The sequence below is a fragment of the Cervus elaphus genome, chromosome 16, assembly GCF_910594005.1.
Source record: "Cervus elaphus chromosome 16, mCerEla1.1, whole genome shotgun sequence".
NCBI lineage: Eukaryota > Metazoa > Chordata > Mammalia > Artiodactyla > Cervidae > Cervus > Cervus elaphus.
The window spans coordinates 40,108,819-40,133,038 of NC_057830.1; the positions used below are offsets into that span (position 1 = coordinate 40,108,819).

The 24,220-nt window shown below is 46.0% G+C and overlaps 1 protein-coding gene and 2 non-coding genes across 3 annotated transcripts in view; 1 reads left to right on the plus strand and 2 right to left on the minus strand.

Annotated features, from left to right (window-relative positions):
• The window catches only part of LOXL2 (lysyl oxidase like 2), a 110,165-nt gene that overhangs the window by 24,709 nt on the left and 61,236 nt on the right, over positions 1-24,220 (plus strand). Inside the window, exons 2-3 of the mRNA XM_043870655.1 lie at positions 3,165-3,588; positions 13,140-13,315. Coding sequence (XP_043726590.1) covers positions 3,234-3,588; positions 13,140-13,315 — 531 coding nt within the window. The 5' untranslated portion in view covers positions 3,165-3,233. The remainder of the gene's footprint in view (positions 1-3,164; positions 3,589-13,139; positions 13,316-24,220) is intronic.
• TRNAG-UCC lies at positions 514-586 on the minus strand. The gene has a single exon. It is a non-coding gene; the product is annotated as a tRNA-Gly (tRNA).
• LOC122673105 lies at positions 16,285-16,420 on the minus strand. Its single transcript, XR_006334595.1, has one exon. It is a non-coding gene; the product is annotated as a small nucleolar RNA SNORA2/SNORA34 family (small nucleolar RNA).

Consider the following 24,220-nt stretch of genomic DNA (forward strand, 5'->3'; position numbering starts at 1 on the left):
GGTGGACCAGTTCATAGATAGGCAAATCTGAAGATCACAATTTATTAAAAAAAAAATTGCAGACCGCAAATTTTTTCCATTTCTTTTTGAGATATGAATAGACAAGCTGCAGCCTCTGTCGCTGTTGTGCGGGGGGAAGCTCGGGGGGTGGTACACGTGTGGACTGGGGCCATGGAGCACAGGGATGAGGGTGAAGCACGCAGGTCAGCCTGCTGGCCCTTGTTCAGAGCCTGCCTTGCCACTTAACCCACAGTGCAAACTGAGGCAACTTGCCAGAACTCTCTGTGCCTTGATAATGATGGTGTTCACTCCATTAAGTGAATTAATACAGCAGAATGTTGAGAGGCATGCATATAAACATTTAATTGTGTGTACAACCTCAGATAGGCAGATGATACCACTCTAATGGCAGACAGCTAAGAGAAACTAAAGAAACTCTTGATGAGGGTGAAAGAAGAGAGTGAAAAAGCTGGCTTAAAACTCAACATTTTTATTCAGCATGGAGTATCTTAGTTCCCTGACCAGGGATCAAACCAGGGTACCCTGCAATGGAAGCGCAGAGTCCTAACCACTGGACCACCAGGGAATTCCCAATGATATGTACATTTTAAACCCTATGAGATGTTATTATTTTACACAGTTGATCTTCATTCAGATTTACCTACACAGCCTCCCCTTCCATTTCCTTCATTCTACATCTAGGATGATCAGTCCTGTGCTCTGAAGAACTCCCTTTAGTATTTCCATCTTGTGGATTCTCTGAGGACACAGTCTCGCCACTTCTGTGAAAACCTTTATCCTCTCCAAGCAGTATAGGATTCTAGGTTGACTTATTTTTTCAACCCTCTAAAAATGTCATGTGATTATCTTCTTTGTTTTCTTGTTTATTGGTGAGAGTCCAGCTGTTCACCTTATTGTTGCTCCTTTGAAGATAACACTTTTATACTCCAGCTGCTTATAAGCTTTTCTCTTTGTCTTGGATTTTCCATGGTCTGATTTTGATGTGCCCCAGGATGGTTTTCTTTGTAAACTATATTTCCTGGGCTTGATATCTTTCATCAGCTTCATATAATTCTTGACAATTATCTTCTCAAATATTTCTTCCAGACGTTCTTTGTCTCCTCTTTTGAAATTCCAATTATATTCCAATTATATTCCAATTATACGGATGTTAGATCTTTCTAACACGGAGAACATAACCCTGTCCTAACTTCTAGAGTTTAGCTCTTTAAGAACCCCTGTCTGACAGTCTGGGGCTGTTTAACAGGACTGCTCCTCCTTGGCAGTCTCTGAACCCCAGGGTCTGTGCCCTTAGTCCTGGGAGGATGCCCGAAGTTTTACTTAACTTCCCAGCCTGTTGGCCTTGTAATTGGCAAGTGGCTTAAGGGGAAAAGCAGACACAAGTGTCAGGTTCACCTTGCTGTGCTTTTCATCTCTCAGATTCTTGGCTTCTTGAGTCCTTGCTGCCTCGATAGCTCTCCAGTGACCTCAAATACATGCTTTTTGCATTTTATCTACCTTTCCCAGTTGTCCTTGGCAGGAAACTTTATCTGTTACAAGCTAGTCTGCTGTAGCCAGAAACACAGGGTACTGTGTGGAGATGACAAGAGATGTCTTCTGCCCCTGGGACGTGAGCAGCCGGTAGAGTCTGACATGACAGTGTGGTAAAGCACAAGCAGGATGCTATTTTAAAGGGAATCAGAGAAGACACTGATTCTGATTAGGAACATCTGGGAAGGATGTTGAAGAACAGGAAGGATTGTGACATACACTTTTTAGAGGGAAGGGTGGGAGTGGATGGAGCACATTGACTGAGGTGGAAAAACTTAAGCCAGCCTGGGCTGGTATGATCAGATGGGTGACACGTGAAGGGCTGGAGTGAGGGCAAGGAGAGAAGCATCGTTCGAATACTGAAGTCAGGAATGTTGGTATGATCATGGCATCTGGTCCCATCACTTCATGGCAAATAGATGGGGAATCAGTGGAAACAGTGGCTGACTTCATTTTTTTGGGCTCCAAAATCACTGCAGATGGTGATTGCAGCCATGAAATTAAAAGACACTTACTCCTTGGAAGGAAAGTTATGACCAACCTAGACAGCATATTAAAAAGCAGAGATGTTACTTTGCCAACAAAGGTCCATCTAGTCAAGGCTATGGTTTCTCCAGTGGTCATGTATGGATGTGAGAGTTGGACTATAAAGAAAGCTGAGTGCAGAAGAATTGATGCTTTTGAAGTGTGGTGTTGGAGAAGACTCTTGAGAGTCCCTTGGACTTCAGGGAGATCCAACCAGTCCATCCTAAAGGAGATTAGTCCTGGGTGTTCATTGGAAGGACTGATGCTGAAGTGAAACTCCAATACTTTGGCCACCTCATGCGAAGAGTTGACTCCTTGGAAAAGATCTTGATGCTGGGAAAGATTGAGGGCAGGAGGAGAAGGGGACGACAGAGGATGAGATGGTTTGATGGCATCACTGACTCAATGGACATGAGTTTGGACAAACTCCGGGAGTTGGTGATGGACTGGGAGGCCTGGCATGCTGCGGCTCATGGGATCACAAAGAGTCGGACATGACTGAGCGACTGAACTGACTGACTGACTGAAAGGCATCTGTGTCCCAGGTGGAATTTGGACAGTTTTTATATGTGATCATGGATTGTTGATGTTTTGGTACTTGGGGTTGATTACTTCTGGCTTTGCCTGCACGAACTGAGCAACTCTGGTGAAGTCTAATAAGAAAAGTCCTCTCTCTTTCTGGCTTACTTCACTCTGTATAATGGGCTCCAGTTTTATCCATCTCATTAGAATTGATTCAAATGTATTCTTTTTAATGGCTGAGTAATAGTCCATTGTGTGTGTGTGTATGTATATATATACCACCTCTTTTTTATCCATTCCTGTAAATAGTCTTTTTAAAAACTCACCTCAAATGAAGTCTGAGTGTGCTCTGTTTCCTGCCAGAAGCTGCGCTGATAAAAAGCATTTCAGATATCTGGGAGGTGGAGGGCAAAGAGGTAGGACTTCTAGACCTGTCTGGCTGAATCGCATGATGGGAGGAGAGAAGAAGTTGGAATCTAGAATAAGCTTTCCGTCCTAAGCGAAGGAGTATGAAATCACTGGCCGTTTCCTAGACGTCTGTAACCCGAACCTCTCCCCTCTTCCAGGAAACTCCTGCCCGTCGGTCCTGAGCGCCAAGTGCCCGCCTGCGTCCGGTGCCCCAGCCGAGGACAGGGATGGAGCGGCGCGGGGGCTCCTACCTCTGCCGCTGTCTGGCCATGCTCGCCCTCCTGCCCGCGCTAAGCCTGGCGCAGTACGAGAGCTGGCCCCGCTACCCCGAGTACTTCCAGGAGCCTGCCCCCGAGTACCACCGGCCTCAGGTGCCCTCGGACGTGGCCAAGATCCAGCTGCGCCTGGCGGGCCAGAAGCGGAAGCACAGCGAAGGCCGGGTGGAGGTGTACTACGACGGCCAGTGGGGCACCGTGTGTGACGACGATTTCACCATCCACGCCGCGCACGTTGTCTGCCGGGAGCTGGGCTACGTGGAGGCCAAGTCCTGGACTGCCAGTTCCTCCTACGGCAAAGGGGAAGGTAAACCGCTCTGCGCTGGGAGCTGCGTTCTGGGGTCCCCTGGAGAGAGCGGCAACAGGCTTCCAGGGGGTAGCCTCCTAAACGAAGCTGCGGTTACTGTCAAGTAGGAACCCTGATAATACTCCGTCTGGGCAGCCTGCCTGTCTATGCTGGAAGGTGGGAATGCAGGGGTGTGGGGGAGGGGGGCAGTGACAACCGCCCCCCACCCCCCACCCCCGCCCCGCCCCGAGTCCTGCTTTGCCCACGGCTTTCCTGGTTCAGGGCTTCCCTGGTGGCTCAGATGGTAAAGAATCTGCCTGAGAGGTGGGAGACCCAGATTCCATTCCTGGATCAGAAAGATCCTCTGGAGAAGGAAATGACAACCCACGCCAGTATTCTCACCTGGGAAATTCCATGGACAGAGGAGCCTGGTGGGCCACAGTCCATGGGGTGGCAAAGAGAGGCACATGGCTGAGTGACTTCCACTTTTACTTTCCTGGTTTAAGGACACAGAAGTCTGGCAGCCTGGTCCTGAGCCAGCTAGGCTGGGAGGTGACCCTAGGCTGTGACCAAGGTCCTTCTGTGGTCATCTCAAGCCTTGTGCACTGTCTGCGGCTGCATCAGTCAGGTGGAGACGCTGCCTTCTCCTAACCGTCCCCTCAAAAGAGCCTGTTGCTCTTAGTCACGAGGGCTGCCCATAGGCTAGCGTCCCTGACTCTAGCCCTCCTGAAGGGTGGAGTTCGGGCTTTTGATATTAGCATGCTGGGCTTGGCCAGGATAAGAACAGAGTTGCCTTCTGTTTTCCATCTTGTGGGGTTTTTTTCCTTAATATTTATTTATGTATTTGCCTGTGCCGGGTCTTGGTAGCGGCGTGCAGGATCTTTGGTGGGCTGCATTCAAACTCTTAGTTGTAGCTTGTGGGATCTAGTTCCCTGACCAGGGATTGAACTCAGCCCCCCTGCACTGAGCCGGAAGTCTTACTCCGCCACTGGACCACCAGGGAAGCGTCAAGTTTTTCACTTTGATTGGCTTCGTCTTTCCGCTCATGATAAGCTCAGTCAATGCACTGAAAAAAATAGGGGGACATAATTTTGAGGGAGGGCAGGTGGTGGAGCCCAGAGCCTGGGGCTCCATCCTGTATTGACCTAACTAACTGTATGCTTTACAGGAAGATGCTTATGCTCCTTGGATAACTAGGAAGTTAGGCTCTCTAAGAACTCTTGAAACTGTCATAGTCTGGGGTCCTAAGTGGGAAAGTAGATACGGACTAAGGGCATTATTTTAAAATAAAATCTCGGGATTTCCCTGGTGGTCCAGTGGTTAAGAATATGGCATGCAATGCAAAGGATGCAGGTTCGATCCCTGGTTGGGGAACTAAGATCCTACATGCCACTGAGCAACTAAGCTGATGCCCTATACCTACTGAGCCCACACGTCACAATGGAAGATCTCACACAATGCAATGAAGATTCCGAGTGCCTCAACTAAGACCCAGTGCTACCAAGTAAATAAATAAATATTAAAGATAAAATAAGATCTCCAGGGACTTCCCTGGTGGTGCAGTGGTTAGGACTTCATGCTCCAATGCAGGGGGCATGGGTTCCATCTCTGGTCAGGGAACTAATATCCTGCATGCTGCATGGTGCAGCCAAAAAATAAAATAAAATAAAATAAAATCTCCAGCTAGAGGAGCCCTCATAGCTGGAGGTTAGTAAAGCAAAAGCACCTCGTCCACTTGGCTGAGTGGCTGGCTACCCAGGTGTTAGCGTGGCTGCTGGACTCAAGCAGAGGTCCCCAAAGTCTTGTTGGGTAAACTGATTGATTTTTTTTTTTTTTTTGCAACTCTGTGGACTGTGGCCCACCAGGCTCCTCTGTCCATGGAATTCTCCAGGCAAGAATACTGGAATGGGTTAACATTTTCTACTCCAGGGGATCTTCCAGACCCAGGGATCGAACCTGGGTCTCCTGCTTTGCAGGAAGATTCTTTATCTTCTGAGCCACCAGCCATGCTGATGGCATTAGAATCTTCCAGGGAGCTAACCCCCCCGTATTCTGGGTTAAGGTCTAGGATGGAGTCTCAGTTCAGTCGCTCAGTCATGTCTGACTCTTTGTGACCCCATGAATTGCAGCACGCCAGGCCTCCCTGTCCATCACCAACTCCCGGAGTATACTCAAACTCATGCCCATCGAGTTGGTGATGCCATCCAGCCATCTCATCCTCTGCCGTCCCCTTCTCCTCCTGCCCCCAGTCCCTCCCAGCATCAGGGTCTTTTCAAATGAGTCAACTCTTCGCATGAGGTGGCCGAAGTATTGGAGTTTCAGCTTCAGCATCAGTCCTTCCAATGAACACCCAGGACTGATCTCCTTTAGGATGGACTGGTTGGATCTCCTTGCAGTCCAAGGGACTCTCAAGAGTCTTCTCCAACACCACAGTTCAAAAGCATCAATTTTTCAGCGCTCAGCTTTCTTCACAGTCCAACTCTCACATCCATACATGACCACTGGAAAAACCATAGCCTTGACCAGACGGACCTTTGTTGGCAAAGTAATGTCTCTGCTTTTTAATATGCTCTCTAGGTTGGTCATAACTTTCCTTCCAAGGAGTAAGGATGGAGTCTAGGACTCTGTAACTTTTGAATGTGCTTGTACACTAGCCAGGTTTGGGAGTCCCTGAAATTGATCCCTGCTCTAGTCCCTCCTAACCCTTGCTTTCACTTATTCTAGAAATTCTAGGAGAGAGGAAATCTCTTCTCATATATGTCTCACTTCTGTGTCATTAAATATGTCCTTTGGGGATCAAGAGACTGCAGTTAGTGTAAACTGCTCTCTGAAGCTGACTCTGCATTCCTTACTGTGATTCAAGTAAAAGCAGCAGAGATGTATTCGCACCTTTTTGTTGTTGCTGTTTAGTTGCTAAGTCATGTCCGACTCTTTTTTGACCCCATGGACTGTCATGCTAGGCTTTTGAAACCCATTTCCTGTCTTCTTTACAAAAACTCTGGATAACTTCTCCATCCTTTCACATTTCTCTTTTTTTTTGTCTGCTTGCTAAGTGATCTAGAGGTAACATCAGATTTATGTTTTCTATTCCAGGCTCTCTAAGCCTGATTATTTTATAACAAATATTTTTCAATGACTTTGGGGTTTTTCTAGTGACATCTTTATTTTCTTTCTACCTAAACTTAAAATTTACCTGTCATCAGGTAAGATGGACATGATTTTTCCCCCATTGCCCACTCAACTGCTCAGGAGCAGGTATGAGGTAGCTAGAGAAGTGAGTTAGCATGGCTCAGACTTTGCCATCCAAGGATGATGAATGGAGAAAAGTTCACAGGAGTAGAGGGAATTTTCAAGGGAATGATTAAAATCAAGGTCCGTGAAGTCCAAGTTGGTAGGTAACAAGGTACTCTAGGAAGCCACTGAAGGACTGGGGAAAGCTGGTAGGATCGACGGATTGTGAGCTGAGATTGCAGTAGTAGAAGGAGTGTGCTAGAAAGGTGGGCCCGTGGATGCAGATACTCACTAGAAGTGTTGAAATGGAGATTAGGGAAGGGGTGAGATAGTTTGTAATTCAAGGCCTAAGCTATGACCATGGGATACTAGCTGATGTAGGATAAGGAGAGTCATTGGAGAGAGGAGGTGTCAAACTAAGAGGACTGAAGGGTCCTCTCTGGGAATATTGAGACCATCAAGATTTAGGAAAGAATAGGTAGCAAAGAGAAGAAGGGAGAAAGAGATGCTAAAAAAAATTAACTGTCCTCTCTCTAGGCCTTTAAGCATTATGCTGTCTATGTAAAGTGGTAGTTGGTTTATCCCAAGAAACCCTTTAGATGTAAAATATATTTGAATCTCATCAGCATCAGTTTAGGATTTTTAACATTGGGTGCATGGTGAACATTCAGTCAATATTAATTAATCATGATTCAGTTTGATTTGGAAGTCAGCTTTGCTCACCACTATACCACCGATGCTGATTCAGTTTGATTTTAAAAAATATTAAAAACAGTTGGCAAGGGACTTCTGTGGCAGTCCCGTGGTTGGAACTTTGTGCTCCCAATGCCGGGGGTGCAGATTTGATCTCTAGTTGGAGAACTAAGATCCCACATGGCTGTGTAATGTAGCCAAAACAGAAAATAGTTGGCGAGTAGTACTTGGCATAGTGACCCATGTCCTGCGATGTGCTCTGATGGCATTTAGACGGCTCTTTGGATGAATCAGAAACACTGTAGGTGAACTTCTCAAGTTCAGCAATGTAGTAATGAAGCCAGGGAGAGCACCATGGATATTCCAGGTTTCCAGCCCAGCCTGTCAGTAGATCTTTTCTCCCAAAGCATCTCTGAGCTCAGAGACCTCATGGGCCTTTAGAGAATTCTGGAGGGGACAGCTGCCCCATTTCTCACTCTCTGGATGGAATCACAGCCTCCTGAACCTCAGATGTTTGCTCTCCTTTGCGTGTCTTCAGATCTGAGGTTTGATGTAATCCCCCCTCACCGAGTCATTCTTCAGATCAGAGTGATGAAGCCAGCAGATGACTCAGTGGGGCCCCGAAGCTCCTAGCTTGAAGCGTCTCCATTGCCCTGACAGCCATGGGAATGCTGCACTTCAAATAGAATTATATTTATGATCTTTTCTCTCCAAATGATCTGTTAACTTGTTGGTACATCTCTTCTCCTTTCATCAGGAGAAGCATCTTCTTAGGGTAAATGAGTGGGAGGAGTAAAATGAAGTTTTGCTTCTGATTATCTGGCATTTAAAAAAATTGATTATTAATTAATTAGACTACATTGGGTCTTAGTTGCAACACACAGGATCTTCGTTGCATCGTGAGGGGTCTTTTGTTGTGGCACACAGACTCTCTAGTTTTGGTATGTGGGCTCAGTAGTTGTGACCCATGGGCTCAGTTGCCCTGTAGCGTGTGAGATCTTAGTTCCCCTACCAGGGATCGAACCCACATCCCCTGCATTACAAGGCAGATTCCTAACCCCTGGAGTACCAGGGAAGTCCCTGACTGGCATTTTATGTCCAAAGTGTGGGCCCCATCTGTGTCCCTATGGCACGTCCCTAGCAGCTCTCAGATGGCATGTACTGAACTGTTCCCAAACCACCATGCACTCCAGCAGCAGACCTGGAAGTTGGTTGCTTTGGAATCAGAACAATTTAGTTGTTAGGCATTAAGCACACATTGGGGAAAAAATGTCATGAAATTAGGCCAAATTAGTTTAGCTGGCATGGTGATGTCATCTTGGGCCAAGTAGAAATGAACATTCCCACTATCTAAGAAGGTAACTGGTGGGATTGTGTAGAAGGTAGACTTACTGGGGATGAGTTGAAGCTTCTTAAGAAAGCAGCTCTTTGGGGTAATAGTTAGCATTAGTGCTCCAGGGTGCTAATTTCAAATGAAAGTGAAAGTCACTCAGTTGCGTCCAATTCTTTGCAACCCCATGGACTGTAGTCCGCCAGGCTCCTCTGTCCATGGAATTCTCCAGGCAAGAATCCTGGAATGGGTTGCCATTTCCTTCTCCAGGAGATCTTCTGGACCCAGGGATCGAACCTGGGTCTCCTGCATTGCAGGCGGATTCTTTACCTTCTGAGCCAACAGGGTGCTAATTTCAAATGCTCCTTATCAAAAAATAAAACACGCCCTGGGGCATCTGTTTTGCAGCTCCTGCTGGTACTTTTAGCTAAGTGTTGTCCTATTTCCCATCCCCTTAGCCAGGGTGGTTTCTCTCTCTGCAGATGGAATAAGGGCTCTGTTTCTTTTCTCCGTCTCTGTCCATTCAGCAGCTTTTCTGAAGAACTGTTCCATAGAAGAGGCCCCACTTCAAATGTGGAGGGTCTTTTCTGTTGCTAGTACTTAGCAAGACAAACATTGGTTTGTTGTTGAAACAGCAATCGATTAGGGAGCATGTGTTTCAGTGGAGCTTGATGGCTTGGAAACGAAGCCAAATTGAGAAACCAGTTGGAAAACCTCAGCCCAGATGTTTTCAATAAGCCTTTTGTTTCCCCTCAATGCATCTGAGGTTCTCTCGTTTGAGCCCTGAGCTGCCATCTGTCATAGCAGACGCATTTCATCTGGGGCCTCGAAGTCCAGAGGTTGACCCGAGGTTCCCTCTGACCTTGAAGAACCTCAGATTTTCCTTGGTTTTCTCATCTTTACAATGGGAGTGTTTTTATCTGCTTTTTTATTGCAACATGGAAGCAGCAGAATTCCTTTTTTTCTGACTTACTGGGAGGAGGAAGGAGAAAGGGAAGGTGAACACATAATCAGTTCAGTTCAGTTCAGTCGCTCAGTTGTGTCCGACTCTTTGCGACCCCATGAATCGCAGCACGCCAGGCCTCCCTGTCCATCACCAACTCCCAGAGTATACTCAAATTCATGCCCATCGAGTCGGTAATGCCATCCAGCCATCTCATCCTCTGTCGTCCCCTTCTCCTCCTGCCCCCAATCCCTCCCAGCATCAGGGTCTTTCCAGTGAGTCAACTCTTTGCATGAGGTGGCCCAAGTATTGGAGTTTCAGCCTCAGCATCAGTCCTTCCAATGAACACCCAGGACTGATCTGCTTTAGGATGGATGAACATAATAGCCACATTCAAAATCTAATTGAATCTCCATGGCGACCTGTTTGTTAGTACACTCCACTTCACTTGAGGAGTGGGCTTGGTGAAGTAGTTGACCTAGTCACATGCTGACCATGCCAGAGGCAGAGAGAATTTGTTTTTTGTTTTGTTTTTGTGGCTGTACCACATGGCATGTGGGGTGTTTATTTCCTGACCAGGAAGTGCACTTCCTCACTGGAAGTACAGAGTCTTAACCTTTGGACTACTAGGGGAGTCCTGATGCAGAGAGAATTTGAACCTAGGTTTTCTGACTCCACTCTACTGTAGAGTCCTCCTAGAGTCATGAGAAAAAGGAGAGTTTTGACTCTGTTTTCTTTCATTGTGTAGTGATGCTTATAAAAATCACTACTTGAAACCACTCTAGCACTTAAAATTTTTGTAAAATTTTAATGGTGGTAAAATACATATAACATAAAATGTACCATCTTAACGATTTTTCAGGATACAGTTCAGTACTGTTAAGTACATTCACAGTGTATGAACCCACTTTTCATCTTGCAGAATTAAAACTCTTTACCCATTAAATAACCACTCCTCAACCCTCCAACCCAGCCCGTGGTAAACACCATTCTACTCTCTGTGATTTTGATCTCTCTCAGTACCTTATGTATATGGAATCATACAGTATTCACCTTTTCCAACTGATTTATTTCACCTAATATAAGGAATTCAAGGTTCATCCATGTTGTCGCAAGTGACAAAATGTCTTTCCGTTTTAAGGCCGAGTAATATTCCAGTGGATGTGTAGACTACAGTTTGTCAGTGTACACTTAGGTTGCTTCTACCTTTGGGCTACTGTGAAAGATGCTGTGATGTACATGGGTGTGCAAATATCTCTTTGCCATCTTGCTTTCAATTCTTTTGAATATATATATTTCCAGAAGTGGGAATTGTTAGATATATGGTAATTCTATTTTTAATTCGAGTTACCACCCTGTGTTCCTATAGGCGCTGCATTATTCTGATAGGGATAAAATAAGATAAACAAATAGTTTAAAAATCCCACTAAGAGCTCATAGACAGGGAACTTTGGAAGACCCCTGTAAGTTAATGATCACTCAAGAAAGCAGATTTACTTAGCAAGAAACCGGTGCAATAGAAGCATGAGCCAGCCCTCAAGACAATAAAACAATGGCAGAAAAATGACACCTGCATCCTGCCATTGGGGTCAGTAAGTTAATGATCCCTAGGTCATGCTCCTCTGTGCACATTAAAAACAAAAATATAAGAGAAAGAAGACATTCCGAAGTAGAAGACCCGCGTTATGCTGTAACCTGACATGGCTTACCATGTTTTAGCTAATGCTACTAACTTCTTGCTAATTAACATAGTACCATGACAGGTTGGGCTGGTTGGGCCACAACAAGACAAAAATCTCCCCCACCTGCTGTGGAGGAGGAGCTGATGATAGAAGCCTGACATCTACTCAAGAATGAGAAAGAAGGTGGTCTTCTCCCCTCCTCGTTTTTCCTTTGACTATAAGAATGTAGCCTATCCAGCTCTTGGGGCATTTGCCTGCCTGCTTGTATCTCTCACAAGCATCTGATATTAGTTTTGTTTTGTTTTGTTTTTTTTTTGAGGGGGGCAGGCACACAGTCCAGCATGCTGGATCTTAGTTCCCCACCCAGGGAATCAAACCTGTGCCCCCTGCAGTGGGAGGTGGAGTCTTAACCACTGGATCACCAAAGAAGTTCCAGCATCTTATATTATTAAATCCATCTCTTACCTATCACTTTGCCTCTCACTGAATTCTTTCTGCACCATGATGTGAAGAGCCTGAGCTCCTCTGTTTCAGTGTTACATTTCTGCCAACAGTTCACAAGGGTTCCGATTTCCCCACATCCTTGCCAACACTTGTTATTTTCTGTTTTAGTTTTTGCTTTGGTAATAGCCATCCCAGTGGGTGTGAGCTTGTGTCTCATTGTGGTTAACCCTCTAGCGTTTTGCATTTGGAAGTCCCTACTTACTATAAGTCAGGTGAGTATGCACAGGAGGTGAGCAGAGACCCACCAGAGACTCCCAGACAGATTGCCTGGCTACAGACCAGCCCTGCCTTTGCCTGACTTCTGAAATGTGAGAAGGAGGCTCTGTGGTTAGTCTTGCTGGACCGTCTCTGAATCAGGGGATGGGAAACATCAGGAAGTAGGAAGAGCACTGAAAACACCAGGGTTTTGGGTTCAGAGAGATGACCTCACTTTGTGAGTTGCCTTCTGTGAGCATAACTAATACCATCACCATCATCATCACCATTTTAAAAAATATTTATTTTTGGCTCCTCTGGGTCTTCCTTGGTGCCCATGGGGTTTCTCTAGTTGTGGCTTGCCAGCTCAGTATTTGCGGCACATGGGCTTAGTTGCCCCGTGGCCTGTGGGATCTTCCCAGACCAGGAATTGAACTGGTGTCCCTGCGTTGGCAGATGGATTCTCAACCACTGGACCATCAGGGAAGTTCATCATTACCATTTTTTTAGTAACTCTGGACTAACAATAAACGAGGCATGTGTCATGTATTATCTCTAATCTGCACATGACTCTGCCATTGAAATGTCATTATTATCCCCACTTTACCAATGAGAAAAGGAAGCTTTGACCAGGGTTATGGAGCTAAGTGGCTGAGCCAGAATTAGTATCAAACAGCTTAGGGTCCAAAGTCCCTGTTTTTTGCATTATATCACGTTACTTCGGGTTTAAATCTGATTTCTACTCTGATCACTTTCAATCCGCCACATCCCTATATCACATCCCTCTGCCAGGGGAATCCAGGAGAGTCTTGAACTGTATGAAGTATTTCAACACACCGAAAACCAATTGATGACCCCACACAGGTGCCAAAATTAGGGAAAATTCCTGTTTTTGTGTACATCATTGGTGCTCCAATGAGCCAAAAGACTGAGCCCAAAGACTCAGAGCTACTCTGATGTGGGTCTTGGCTTCTGTCTTCTCTGCTTCCTTCAGGGCCCATCTGGTTGGACAATGTCTACTGTACCGGCGGGGAGGCCACCCTTGCAGCCTGCTCCTCCAACGGCTGGGGGGTCACCGACTGCAAACACTCGGAGGATGTGGGCGTGGTGTGCAGCGAGAAGAGGATTCCTGGGTTCAAGTTTGACAATTCGCTGGTCAACAACATAGAGGCAAGTCATGTGCTTGTTTTTTTTTCAATTGAAGCATAGTTGACTTCCTGTGTTGTGTTAGGTTCTGCTGTATGGCAAAGTGTTTTATATACATATATAAAACACACACACACATATATATATTCTTTTTCATACTTTTTTCCATTATAGTTTGTCACAGGATGTTGACTATAATTCCCTGTCTATGGAATAGAATCTTTTTTAAAATTTTATTTATTTTTTAAATTAAATTAAAAGCAATTTAATTTAATTGCTTCACAATTTTGTGTTGACTTCTGCCGTACAACAATGTGAATCAGTTACAATTAAGTACATATACTTCTTCCCTCTGAGCCTCCCTCCCCTCCCCCCACTCCACCCCTCTAGGTCATCACAGAGCGCCAAGCTGGCCTCCATGTTACACAGTGTGGCCTTGTTGTTTATCCATCCCTAGTGTAATGGTTTGCATTTGCTAATCCCAGCCTCCCATTCCATCCCTTCCCCACCCTCCCCCGCCTTGGCAGCCACAAATCTTGAGTCTGTTTCTGTTTCGGACATAGATTCGTTTTTGTGTCATATTTTACATTCCACATTTAGGTGATATCGTATGGTGTTTCTCTTTCTGATAAGTCCATGTGCTCTTGACAACTCTTTCATGTGAGTGTTTCCCTTCTTCCATTTAACGCACTTCTCACCTATGATTCTAAGAAGTGTGTGTGATCACTTGGAGGGGAGGGATCTAAACTCATCATTTGGTGCCAGGGTAGTTGAGGAAGCATTTCTGAAGACGGGGATGCCATCAGAAGCAGAGAACAGCTTAGACAAAGACACAGAGACATAGAGTTTTCTGTGAACTGGGCATAAGCAGGTCAATACCACTCAAGAGTGTAGATCCTGAATCTGGAAATAGTGTGAAATGAAGGTAGAAAGGTGGCCATGAGAAGACTGCTATGTTCAGGAGCTTGCCCTTTGGGCTAGGAAAATGTATCAGCTAGCAACTGCAGTGTAACAAATTACCTCCCTGCTCCTTACATTTTGCAGCTTCAGACAACAAACATGGATTATCTCTAATAGTTTCTAAGAGTTGGGAATCCAGGCGTGGTCAGCCAGTTAATTTTTCTCAGAACATCTCGTGAGTTTGCAGTCATGTTGTCAACTAGGACTGGGGACTCCTCTCCCACGTTGACTCCCGTGGTTGCTGGCGGGCCTTAGCTCCCTTCTGGCCGTCAGCTGGAGCCCTCTGGTCTTCTCCATACAATCGCCCTATAGGCTGCTAGAACATCCTTAAGATATGGTGGTTGTCTTTCTTTAGAGTAAATGACTCAAAAGAAAAAGAGAGAGAGGGAACGAAACATGGAAGCCATGTCTTTCATAACCTCATCTCAGAAGTGATGGTCCATCATTTCTGCTGTATTTTATTGGTCATTCATACCAACAGTATGCCTTGTGGGTGGATATTACCCAAAGATATGACTCCAGAAAGTAGTGGTCATTGAGGGTCATATTGGAGGCTGACTGTCATAGGGCAATTGTCCCCTAACTAGTGGAGGATCAGAATCCCTTTTAAAATGCACTGGAACCTCACTTCAGACCTCCTGAATGAGGGTCTCCCACTATGAGAACAGCTTATTTTTTTAACTCTCTCAGATGATTCTGATGCTGCCAGCCCAAGTCAACATTTGGGAATGGCAAAAGGGCTTATGACCCTTCTTCTATATTTATGGCTAAATTTCAGATTTAACTTTTTAACAAGTGCTCCAGCCAAAGAATAGAATGAACAAACATTTAATGCTCTCCTCTATATGGGGCTTAGGGCAGGCGGAGGAGGCAGCCAAGACTCCTTCCTCAAGGAACGTGCTGGATGTCACCCCCAAGGCACTACAGGATCTTCCATGAATCCAGGAATAGGAGCCTTTTCTGTGCTGTAGTTTCCAGCTGGCCTCAGACTAATGCAGAAGAGAGTTGATTCTTGAAATTGCCCTATTTGGGCTTCAGAGGAAGCTCTCCCCAGACTGTGGTCCTTACATTTTCCTCCCATGACTCACCCTGCCCCGCTCTTTCTCATATGCTCTGAGAATGCAGAGAGACTGGGAGCTGGTCCAGACCTGCTGACGGTGCGGAAAAGGGTCTCCAGCCTCTCTCAGCCGGCAGCGCTGAGACCACTTCTGGCTGACAGTCTTCAAATGCTGCTGTTTTATTTGGGATAACCAGAAGAGATGGTTACAGAGTTGATGTTGTGTATCTAGTGTTTTGGTTCCTGATGATAATCATGAAGGTTATAATTTGGAAGGTGGGCTTATCCAATCCAGTTTCATACTTTTCATCGCCACTCTTTACATAACTTGATATGAAGTAATTAGCCACCCCCTCATATGATGCATCTCATCTTTCCAATGAGATTGGAAGCTCCCAAAGGCAGGGGTTCCATCTAGTTTACCATTGTATCCAATAAAAATAATGCTAGGTACCTAGAATTTTCTTCTCAGGAATGAAAACCAACATTATCCACTTAAGTGAAGAATTCATCATGTTGTTTAGTCACTGAGTTGTGTCTGACTCTTTTGCAACCCCATGGACCACCAGGCTCCTCTGTCCATAGAATTTCCCAGGCATGGATACTGGAGTGAGTTGCCATTTCCTTCTCCAGGGGATTGAAACTGTCTTCTACTTGGCAGGCAGATTCTTCACCACTGAGCCACCTGGGAAGACAGGTGAAGAAGATCCTAGGATAAAATATCAAACTAAATAGCAATGAGAAATGCACAGAAGCAAATCATTCCTTTATAGTATTGCCTTGCCTAATAGGACTATGAATTTATGTGTGACATTTTTTTTTTATCCACAGCATTTTTTTTTTTTTTTTGGTAGTAATTGGATTTAGCAGTGTTATAATTCTAATGAGCAAGTTAAATCAGGGACCTCTGAATCTTGGAATCCCAATATTAATCAACTACAAATAAGTATTAGCCCATATCTATCATCAATGACTGAAATGTTTCTTTCTAATGAGTTGACCATTCCATTATGAAAGTTCTGAAGTGGCCAACAGATCATAGATAGAGACTTCTTCAGCCTTCTGCTTAAAACAATCACATCAGCAAACTGCTGGCCTTGATTCAAGGTCAAATGTGTGACATCTTTAATGGGCTTTTGTTCATCCTACAACCTTGGGATAATCCACTTGGATTGTCAAGTGAAGATCTAGGCTTCCAAGCATAAGAAAGTCACTGCTAGCATGAATCAAAAGTGGATAGGCCAAAATGCCAGTGGGTTTTGGACTGGAAAAATGAGAAAACCCATCTGCCACTAGGGAAAAAAAAAGAAGTTCTGAAAAAGAACTCTGTGAAGGGCACTTCAACAGAGAAGTGTTTGTGAAATTACCTCTAGGGTCCAATTCTAATGCTAAGCATTTAAAGGGGAAATAAGGGATTTCCCTGGTGGTCCAGTGGCTAAGACTCCATGCTCCCAGTGCAGAAGGTCAGGGAACTACATCCCATATGCCACAACTAAGAGTTCACATGCCACACCTAAGGATCCTGCATGGTGCAACGAAGATCAAAGATAGACTCAGCCAAATAAATAAATAATTTTTTAATAAAGGGGAAATAAGATGGGTCACAGAGAAATTAAAACCTTCGTTGCCTGGAAAAGGCAGAGAAATGACCGGGGGAAAAATTTATTAGAGAGAACTTTCTTATTGTGGAAGGGCTGAGAGTCCATGATAGGAAAGCTTAGCACCTATCTCTATTCTAGACGTTTATTTGTTGGGGGTCTGCTGTGCACACATCACAGTCTGGGACACCACTGGGGTAAGTAAACGTGACCGTTGCTCTCAAGCCCTTATAAGCCTAGAAGACAAGATGCATGCCTTGGGGAAAGTTGGAAGATCATTCCAGGGCAAGTAACCTATATCCTAAGTGAGTTTACAGTAATCCAGAGAGGGTTAGCTGGGAGGAGTCTGGTTTTGAGGGCTAGATGACTTCCACAGCCTCTAAACTTTGCATTTTCCTAGAAGGCCTCCCTCTTGCTGTCATACAAATCAGATTGGTTACCAGGGACCAGACTTGGAGCTTTCCTGTCTAGCCAGGGATGCTGTGAGAATTTTCAGTTGGTGAGCAGTCTGCTGTAACCTCTTCCCTTTGGTATCTGCTTAAAGTATGTCATGAATGGGCCTACATCTCAGGGTGTCTGACCAGAACTTCAGAGAGCTGCCAGAAGATTCTTCTATCCAGGACTTTGTGGCTAAGCTTATGCTTATGGGCAGGGTTGGCCTGATGGGTAGCAAGCCACCCAGACTACCTACAAGGGATATTTGTGGGATGTGACAAGTTTCTCCGAAATACCTCATATAATAGCTGTGTCAGTAGCTGAAGTCATGGAATCATTCCTCTTGGCTAGAGAAATGTCCCCTGTTAGATGTGTGTGGACCAGGGAAGTTTTGTTGTTGCTGTTCAGTTGCTAAGTTGTTTCTGACTCTTTGTGATCCTGTGGACTACAGCATGTCAGCCCTCCCTGACCTTGACTATCTCCTGGAGCTTGCCTAAGTTCATGTCTATTGAGTTGGTGATGCTGTCTAACCATCTCATCCTCTGCTTCCCTCTTCTCCTTTTGCTTCCAATCTTTCCCATCATCAAGGTCTTTTCCACTGAGTCGGCTCTTCATATCATGTGGCCAAAGTACTGGAGCTTCAGCATCAGTCCTTCTAATGAATATTCGGGACTGATTTCCTTTAGGATTGACTGGCTTGATCTCCTTGCTGACCAAGGGACTCTCAAGAGTATTCCCCAATCCCACAATTCGAAAGCATCAATTCTTTGGCACTCAGCCTTCTTTATGGTCCATCTCTCACATCCATACATGACTACTGGAAAAATCAAAGCTTTGACTAGATGAACCTTTGTCAGCAAAAGGATGTCTCTGCTTTTTAATACACTGTCAAGGTTTGTCATAGCTTTTCTTCCAAGGAGGAAGTGTCTTTTAATTTCATGGCTTCAATCACCATCTGCAGTGATTTTGCAGCCCAAGAGAATGAAATTTGTCACTGTTTCCACTTTTTCCCCTTCTATTTGCTATGAAGTGATGGGACCAGATGCCATATCTTAGCTTTTTGAATGTTGAGTTTTAAGCCAGCTCTTCACTCTCCTCTATCACCCTCATCAAGAGACTCTTTAGTTCCTATTTGCTTTCTGCTATTAGAGTGGTATCATCTGCATATCTGAGGTTGTTCATATTTCTCCTGGCAATCTTGATTCCAGCTTGTGAGTCTGGATCCAGTCAAACATTTTACATGATGTACTCTGCACATAAGTTAAATAAACAGGGTGGATTGAGAGCATGGAGTCTTAGACGCTGAACCACAGGGGAGTCTTGGAATGAGTTTGGGATGAATATAAGGTTCTATATCAAGGTTCATGAGGAAAAAAAAGAAAAAAACAGTTATAGAGCAAAAGCCAGGGAAAGAGACTGAAAGTGTTGATTGTGTTTAAAAGATCCCTGAAAGTGATTGGTTGCGTGAAAGCTCAGTATAAGCCAACGGTATAGTATGGCTGCTAGAAAAGTGTGTGTAAACTGATACACTTGGCTGAGGGGAGGGGGACATTTTTCCTAAACTCTTCGCTTTTTGGACCAAGAAGTGAGTGAAGTTCCAGGGCCATCTCTTAACTAAGTCATCCAGAGTAAGGGCCGGCCAGGTGGAGACAGGTCTGGAAACTACATCGTGTGAGGAAATGAAGACATTGTGTTAAGAAAAGAGATAAGACGAGAGAGAGGTCGGTTCTCTTCAAATATTGAAATGCTGCCATGGGAAGAGCGTTTGTAATTTGTTCTAACTCCCAGAACTAAGATGAATGGGGAGGGATTGGGGTGTAGATTTCAGATGAATGTGAAAGCTCTTTAAGGCTGAGTGATGGGGCTACACATTTCAACACCGTCTGAGGACTCTAACACAGGAGACAGGCTGCCCTGTGAGTGGTCAGCTCCTTGTCCCCAGTGTAGTTTAAGCAGGAACTGGATGAGCTCCTGCAAGGAATATGACAGCCAAATCCCTACATGGGAAGGACACGGGATGAGGTGATTCCCAGGTTCTAAGACCCCATGTTTATCTGCATCTCTGAAAGTGCCCCCAGCCAGCCCACACAGGGGTGCACGCTAGCTGACTACCAGCAGTGACTGCCATTGTGTGTCAGACTCACCCTATGGCTCAGTGGTAAAGAATCTGCTTGCAGAGCAGGAGAGCCGGGAGATGCGGGTTCAATCCCTAGGTCAGGAAGATCTCCTGGAGGAGGAAACGGCAACCTACTCCAGTATTCTTGCCTGGTAAATCCAATGTACAGAGGGGCCTGGGGGCTACAGTCCATAGGGTTGCAAAGAGTTGGACTCAACTGAGCACACACACACACATACACACACGCATGACCATTGTGTGAATTGGGGTCATGCCTGTTACACACACACACACACACGCACGCAGAGAAGGGATGTCTGCTAGTGTGTGTTCTCATGTTTTCTCTCGACCTCTGGCACATCATGACTTTGGCCTTGAAAGCAGACACTTTCCACCCTCACTGTTCTGCATCACAGTGAAAATTAAAGCCCCACCTCCCCTCGATGTCCCCCAGGTGGGGCTCATAAATTCAAAAGTGGCCAAGCGTGAAGAGTCAAGTTAATGACTTCTCTGTGTCTTGTGACCCCAGGCACAAAAGATCAGTCTAATGAAGATCACAGAGACACCCCCATCTCTTCTCACCCTTATTTTGAATGGGCGTGACCAGGTTCTAGCATATCCACCCTCATAGATGCCTGGAGGTTGAAGACAGATCACAGACCGTTAGAGATGACCCTCACAGGCTTGTGCCTTCTCCAGAGCACATTGAAATTTCCCCAAGCAGCGAGTGGAAGAAAACGGCATCCGTCTAGACCAAGCTCATCCCACTCTGGGATGCCAGAGGCGTGAGTCACTAAGCCCTGGGGCCTGGAGGATGGAATTTCACTCCATGAGCTAACTGTGCTTCCGTGGACTCCTACATCTGCCTGGGGCATCCTCAGGGGCCCCCGACACTTCATAAATTCCCTTTTAGAGGAGGGGAAAAGTGCTTCTTCTTCGGAGGGATGACCCCACCCAGAGAGAGTTTGGCCAGAGCACAGAGCAAGTCCACTCCCTTCTTTAAGATGAGTTGGTTGATTTTGATCCCTTCCAGCTATGACAGTCTGTAATCCGGAGTGGCAGTGGTTTCTCCTTCAGAATGGCACAGCACGCACTCATCGTTTACAAGGGGGTTTAAACAATCTGTAGGGGGGAATATCAGATGATTTCTGGAAAAGTGCATGCAGACTATAAAACGTTATAAGAGATTTGCTTTACTGCTGATTCACCAGCCTGGGTTCATTTCTTCCAGAAAACTAACCGAGCAGGATCTCCATTCTCCCCTTTTCTGTGGTCTAAGTTTTAGACCCCAGAGTGGGAGGCAGGACCCCTGAGTTCTGGCCCCTTTGGAGCCTGAGACTTGCAACTATATGTCCAGAGGGACTGACCTTTCTTGGGTCCCTGGACACCTCACTGCAAAACAGAATTTTACACAGGGGGAAATAAAATGAGTCCTGGGCCAATTCTCAAAACCTTCAAAAGAGGAAAGCAGGAGCAAATAATAAATGTTCAATACTGTTGGTTTCAAGTGCATAAATCTTTTCTAAACCTATAAAACAGAGCTCCAAGCAAACCTCCCAGGAGTTCAGAGGCTCTTAAACTGAGAGGCTTTGTTTCCTGTCTGTGGCTGTGGACAAGTTGGAAAAAGCATTAGATAAGGGGAGATTACAAATCCAGATGCCCTTGTGAGCAGCCGTCCCTGCTCTGGCCCATCTGCACATTGCTAAGTCATGTGCTCATAGAGAGGCTCGTGGCTGGGGCCGGGTGCTGTTAGGTCAGGGAACATAACGGGTCTTTTCCTTTTCTTCAGCCTCCCCACCTCACTTTCTTCTCTACTCATTTTTTAAAACTTATTTTTTATTTTTGGCTGCTCTGGGTCTTCGTTGCTGCATGTGGGCTCTCTCTAGTTGTGGTAGGGGGGCTTCCCCGTGTAGTGGCTTCTCCTGTTGCAGAGCACAGGCTCTAGGCTGCATGGGCTTCAGTAGTTGTGGCGCATGAGTTTGGTTGCCCTGCGACATGTGGGATCTTCCCAAACCAGTGATCAAACCCGAGTGTCCTGCATTGGCGGGCAAATTCCCAACCCCTGGACCACCAGGGAAGCCTCTACCATTTTTGAAAGGCTCTAACTGCCAAAGCAGTTAGGTTCCCAGAACTGATTAGAAATCCTCCAGCTGTGAGATTTAAGGGTGGCCTATGGGTTTTTCCGGTGTCTCAGATGGTAAAGAATCTGCCTCCAGTGCTAGAGATCTGGGTTCGATTCCTGGGTCAGGAAGATCCCCTGGAGAAGGGAATGGCTACTCATTCCAGTATTCCTGCCTGGAAAATTCCATGGACAGAGAAGCCTGGTGGGCTACAGTCCATGGGGTTGCAAAGAGTCAGACACGACTTAGTGACTAACCACACATCCTCTGAGTGGCCTCAGAGCCCCAGTTTCTCCTTTGTGACAGCAGGCAGCCCAGGAGGTCTGGAGGGGCCAGGAGGAGGATGAGGATGGAGCTGGGAGGAGAATATTCACTTCCAATGGTGGGGGCATCCGGTACCCACCCCCTCCACACTCTCACCTCCTACTGGAGGGACCCGGAGACCTGAAAAACCTCTTTCTTCTGCTCTTAACCACAGGGACAGAGGCTGTTGTGCATTTTTTAAATTCCAGGAGTCCAGGTTTTTATTAGTCACAGTTAACTGCCAAATGCTTCAGGGCTTTCCCCCCAGCAGCAACCTTATCTCCCCAGCATCGGGGGGCTCTTGAGGGTGGAAGCCTGAAGCCAGGAAAGGGGTAATTAACTCTTTATGCTAAGTCACTTCAGTCATGTTCGACTCTGTGTGACCGCATGGCCTGTAGCCTGCCAGGCTCCTCTGTCCATGGGATTCTCCAGGCAGGAATACTGGAGTGGGTAGCTATTTCTTACTCCAGGGGATCTTCTCAACTCAGGGATCGAACCCAGGTTTCCTACATTAAAGGCAGATTCTTTACCATCAGAACCACTAGGGAAGCCCATAATTAACTCTAGAAAGGTCCAAACACTTCCCAGCCAGGAATTTAACCCCCTACTCCCCATCAGAGATGAGGCGCAGCAGATTGCATTGGGCGGTTTAAGAAAGAAAGGTGGGTCTGTTTTCATCTCTGTGCAGTTTAGAGGGTGGTGGTCCCTCCAAGCTAAATATAGCCCTACTTCCCCGGATGGCTGCTGCGTAGCTGGCCGGCTTCCCTCTGCGGCAGAAGGAATGGTAGCAGGTGGGCAGTTTGTTTTGGGCCCTTCAGTTAAGTGGGTAGAGGACCATGGTGGGAGCCCACAGCCTCTGCCCAACTGTCAAGCTAGACCATCACATATCACTCTCCTGGATTTTCTCTCCCTGCCTACAGGGAGCTTGGGCAAGAAGAGGTATTATATATACCCTGTCTGGTGCTAACATTCCATGATTGTGTTTATCAAGAGCCTTGACATGGTCTGGGCTCACCAGCCACCACAGGGGCACAAGAGAAGGAGTTCGAGGGTGACCTATTTTTCACCACATCCAGGAAGCAAGAGGGCATTTATGCAGCTAACAGAACAGAATATTCAAAACTGGGAACATCCTGGCAAACTTGGGAGCCCAACTCCTGGCCAGTGTACTGTATGCACAACCCTTTGAAAATCATAAACACCATTATAATTGCTTGTAAGTTGAAAGAAATAGGTAATGTTTTACTTACTCGTTAGATGAAATCAGTGACTAAGTAGCCTTATAATTTGTTTTAGATGAAATAGATGAATGGTAATATGTACTCCAACTATAAAATTTTTAAAAATTAATTAATTTTTGGCTGCTCTGAGCAGGCTTTTTCTACTTGCGGCAAGGAGGGCCCTATTCTCTCGTTGTGGTGCATAGGCTTCTCATTGCGGTGGTTTCTCTTGTTGTAGAGCGCGGGCTCTAGGGGCCTGGGCTTCAGTAATTGAGGCCCTAGAGCTCAGGTTCAGCACTGTGGCACAGGGGCTTAGTGGCCCCATGGCATGTGAGATCTTCCTGGACCAGGAATTGAACTGGTGTCCCTGGACTCTTAACCACTGGACCACCAGGGAAGTCCTGTTCTCCGACTTTGAACAGTGTGGATGGGATGGTAAATTGTTGCAGCAGTTTCAAAAGGGAGAGGTTCATGGGGAGAGATTCATGGGAGGGATTCTCTATGGAAGAAGTAGGGGCTTGAGCTGGGCTGGAGAAAGCTTCTCTCTGCCCTGGTTGAGAAGGTCTTTTCTGCAGGGTGGGGCTTCTGATATGACTAGGGTAGAGGGTGGTGACAAAGGGACCAGGTGACATATTAGAGTTAGCCACGCCAGAGGAGTCAGTGACAATGAATGCCCCCGCCCCATCTCCATGCGGCTGTTGCTAAGGCAGCTGGAGGCTGTCTGTTCAGTCATTCATTCAGTACAGTTTAATTGAGCACCAGATTCTATGCTGGGTACTGGGAATCACTGATAATATTCAAGGACAGTCTCACCGTCCTGAAGTTTGCTGTCCAGTAGTGGAGAAAGGGGCTTCCCTGGTGGCTCAGATGGTAAAGAATCTTCTGCAATGCAGAAGACCAGAGTTTGATCCCTGGGTTAGGAAGATCCCCTGGAGGAGGGAATGGCTACCCACTCCAGTATTCTTGCCTGGAGAATCCCAGGGACGGAGGAGCCTGGCGGGCTACAGTCCACGGGGTCCAGAGTCAGACACAGCTGAGTGACTGACACACACACAGTGCAGTCATTACTTTGTCACCATGGTGATGGTTGCTAGGAGGAGAGGCATCAGGCTTCCCACCT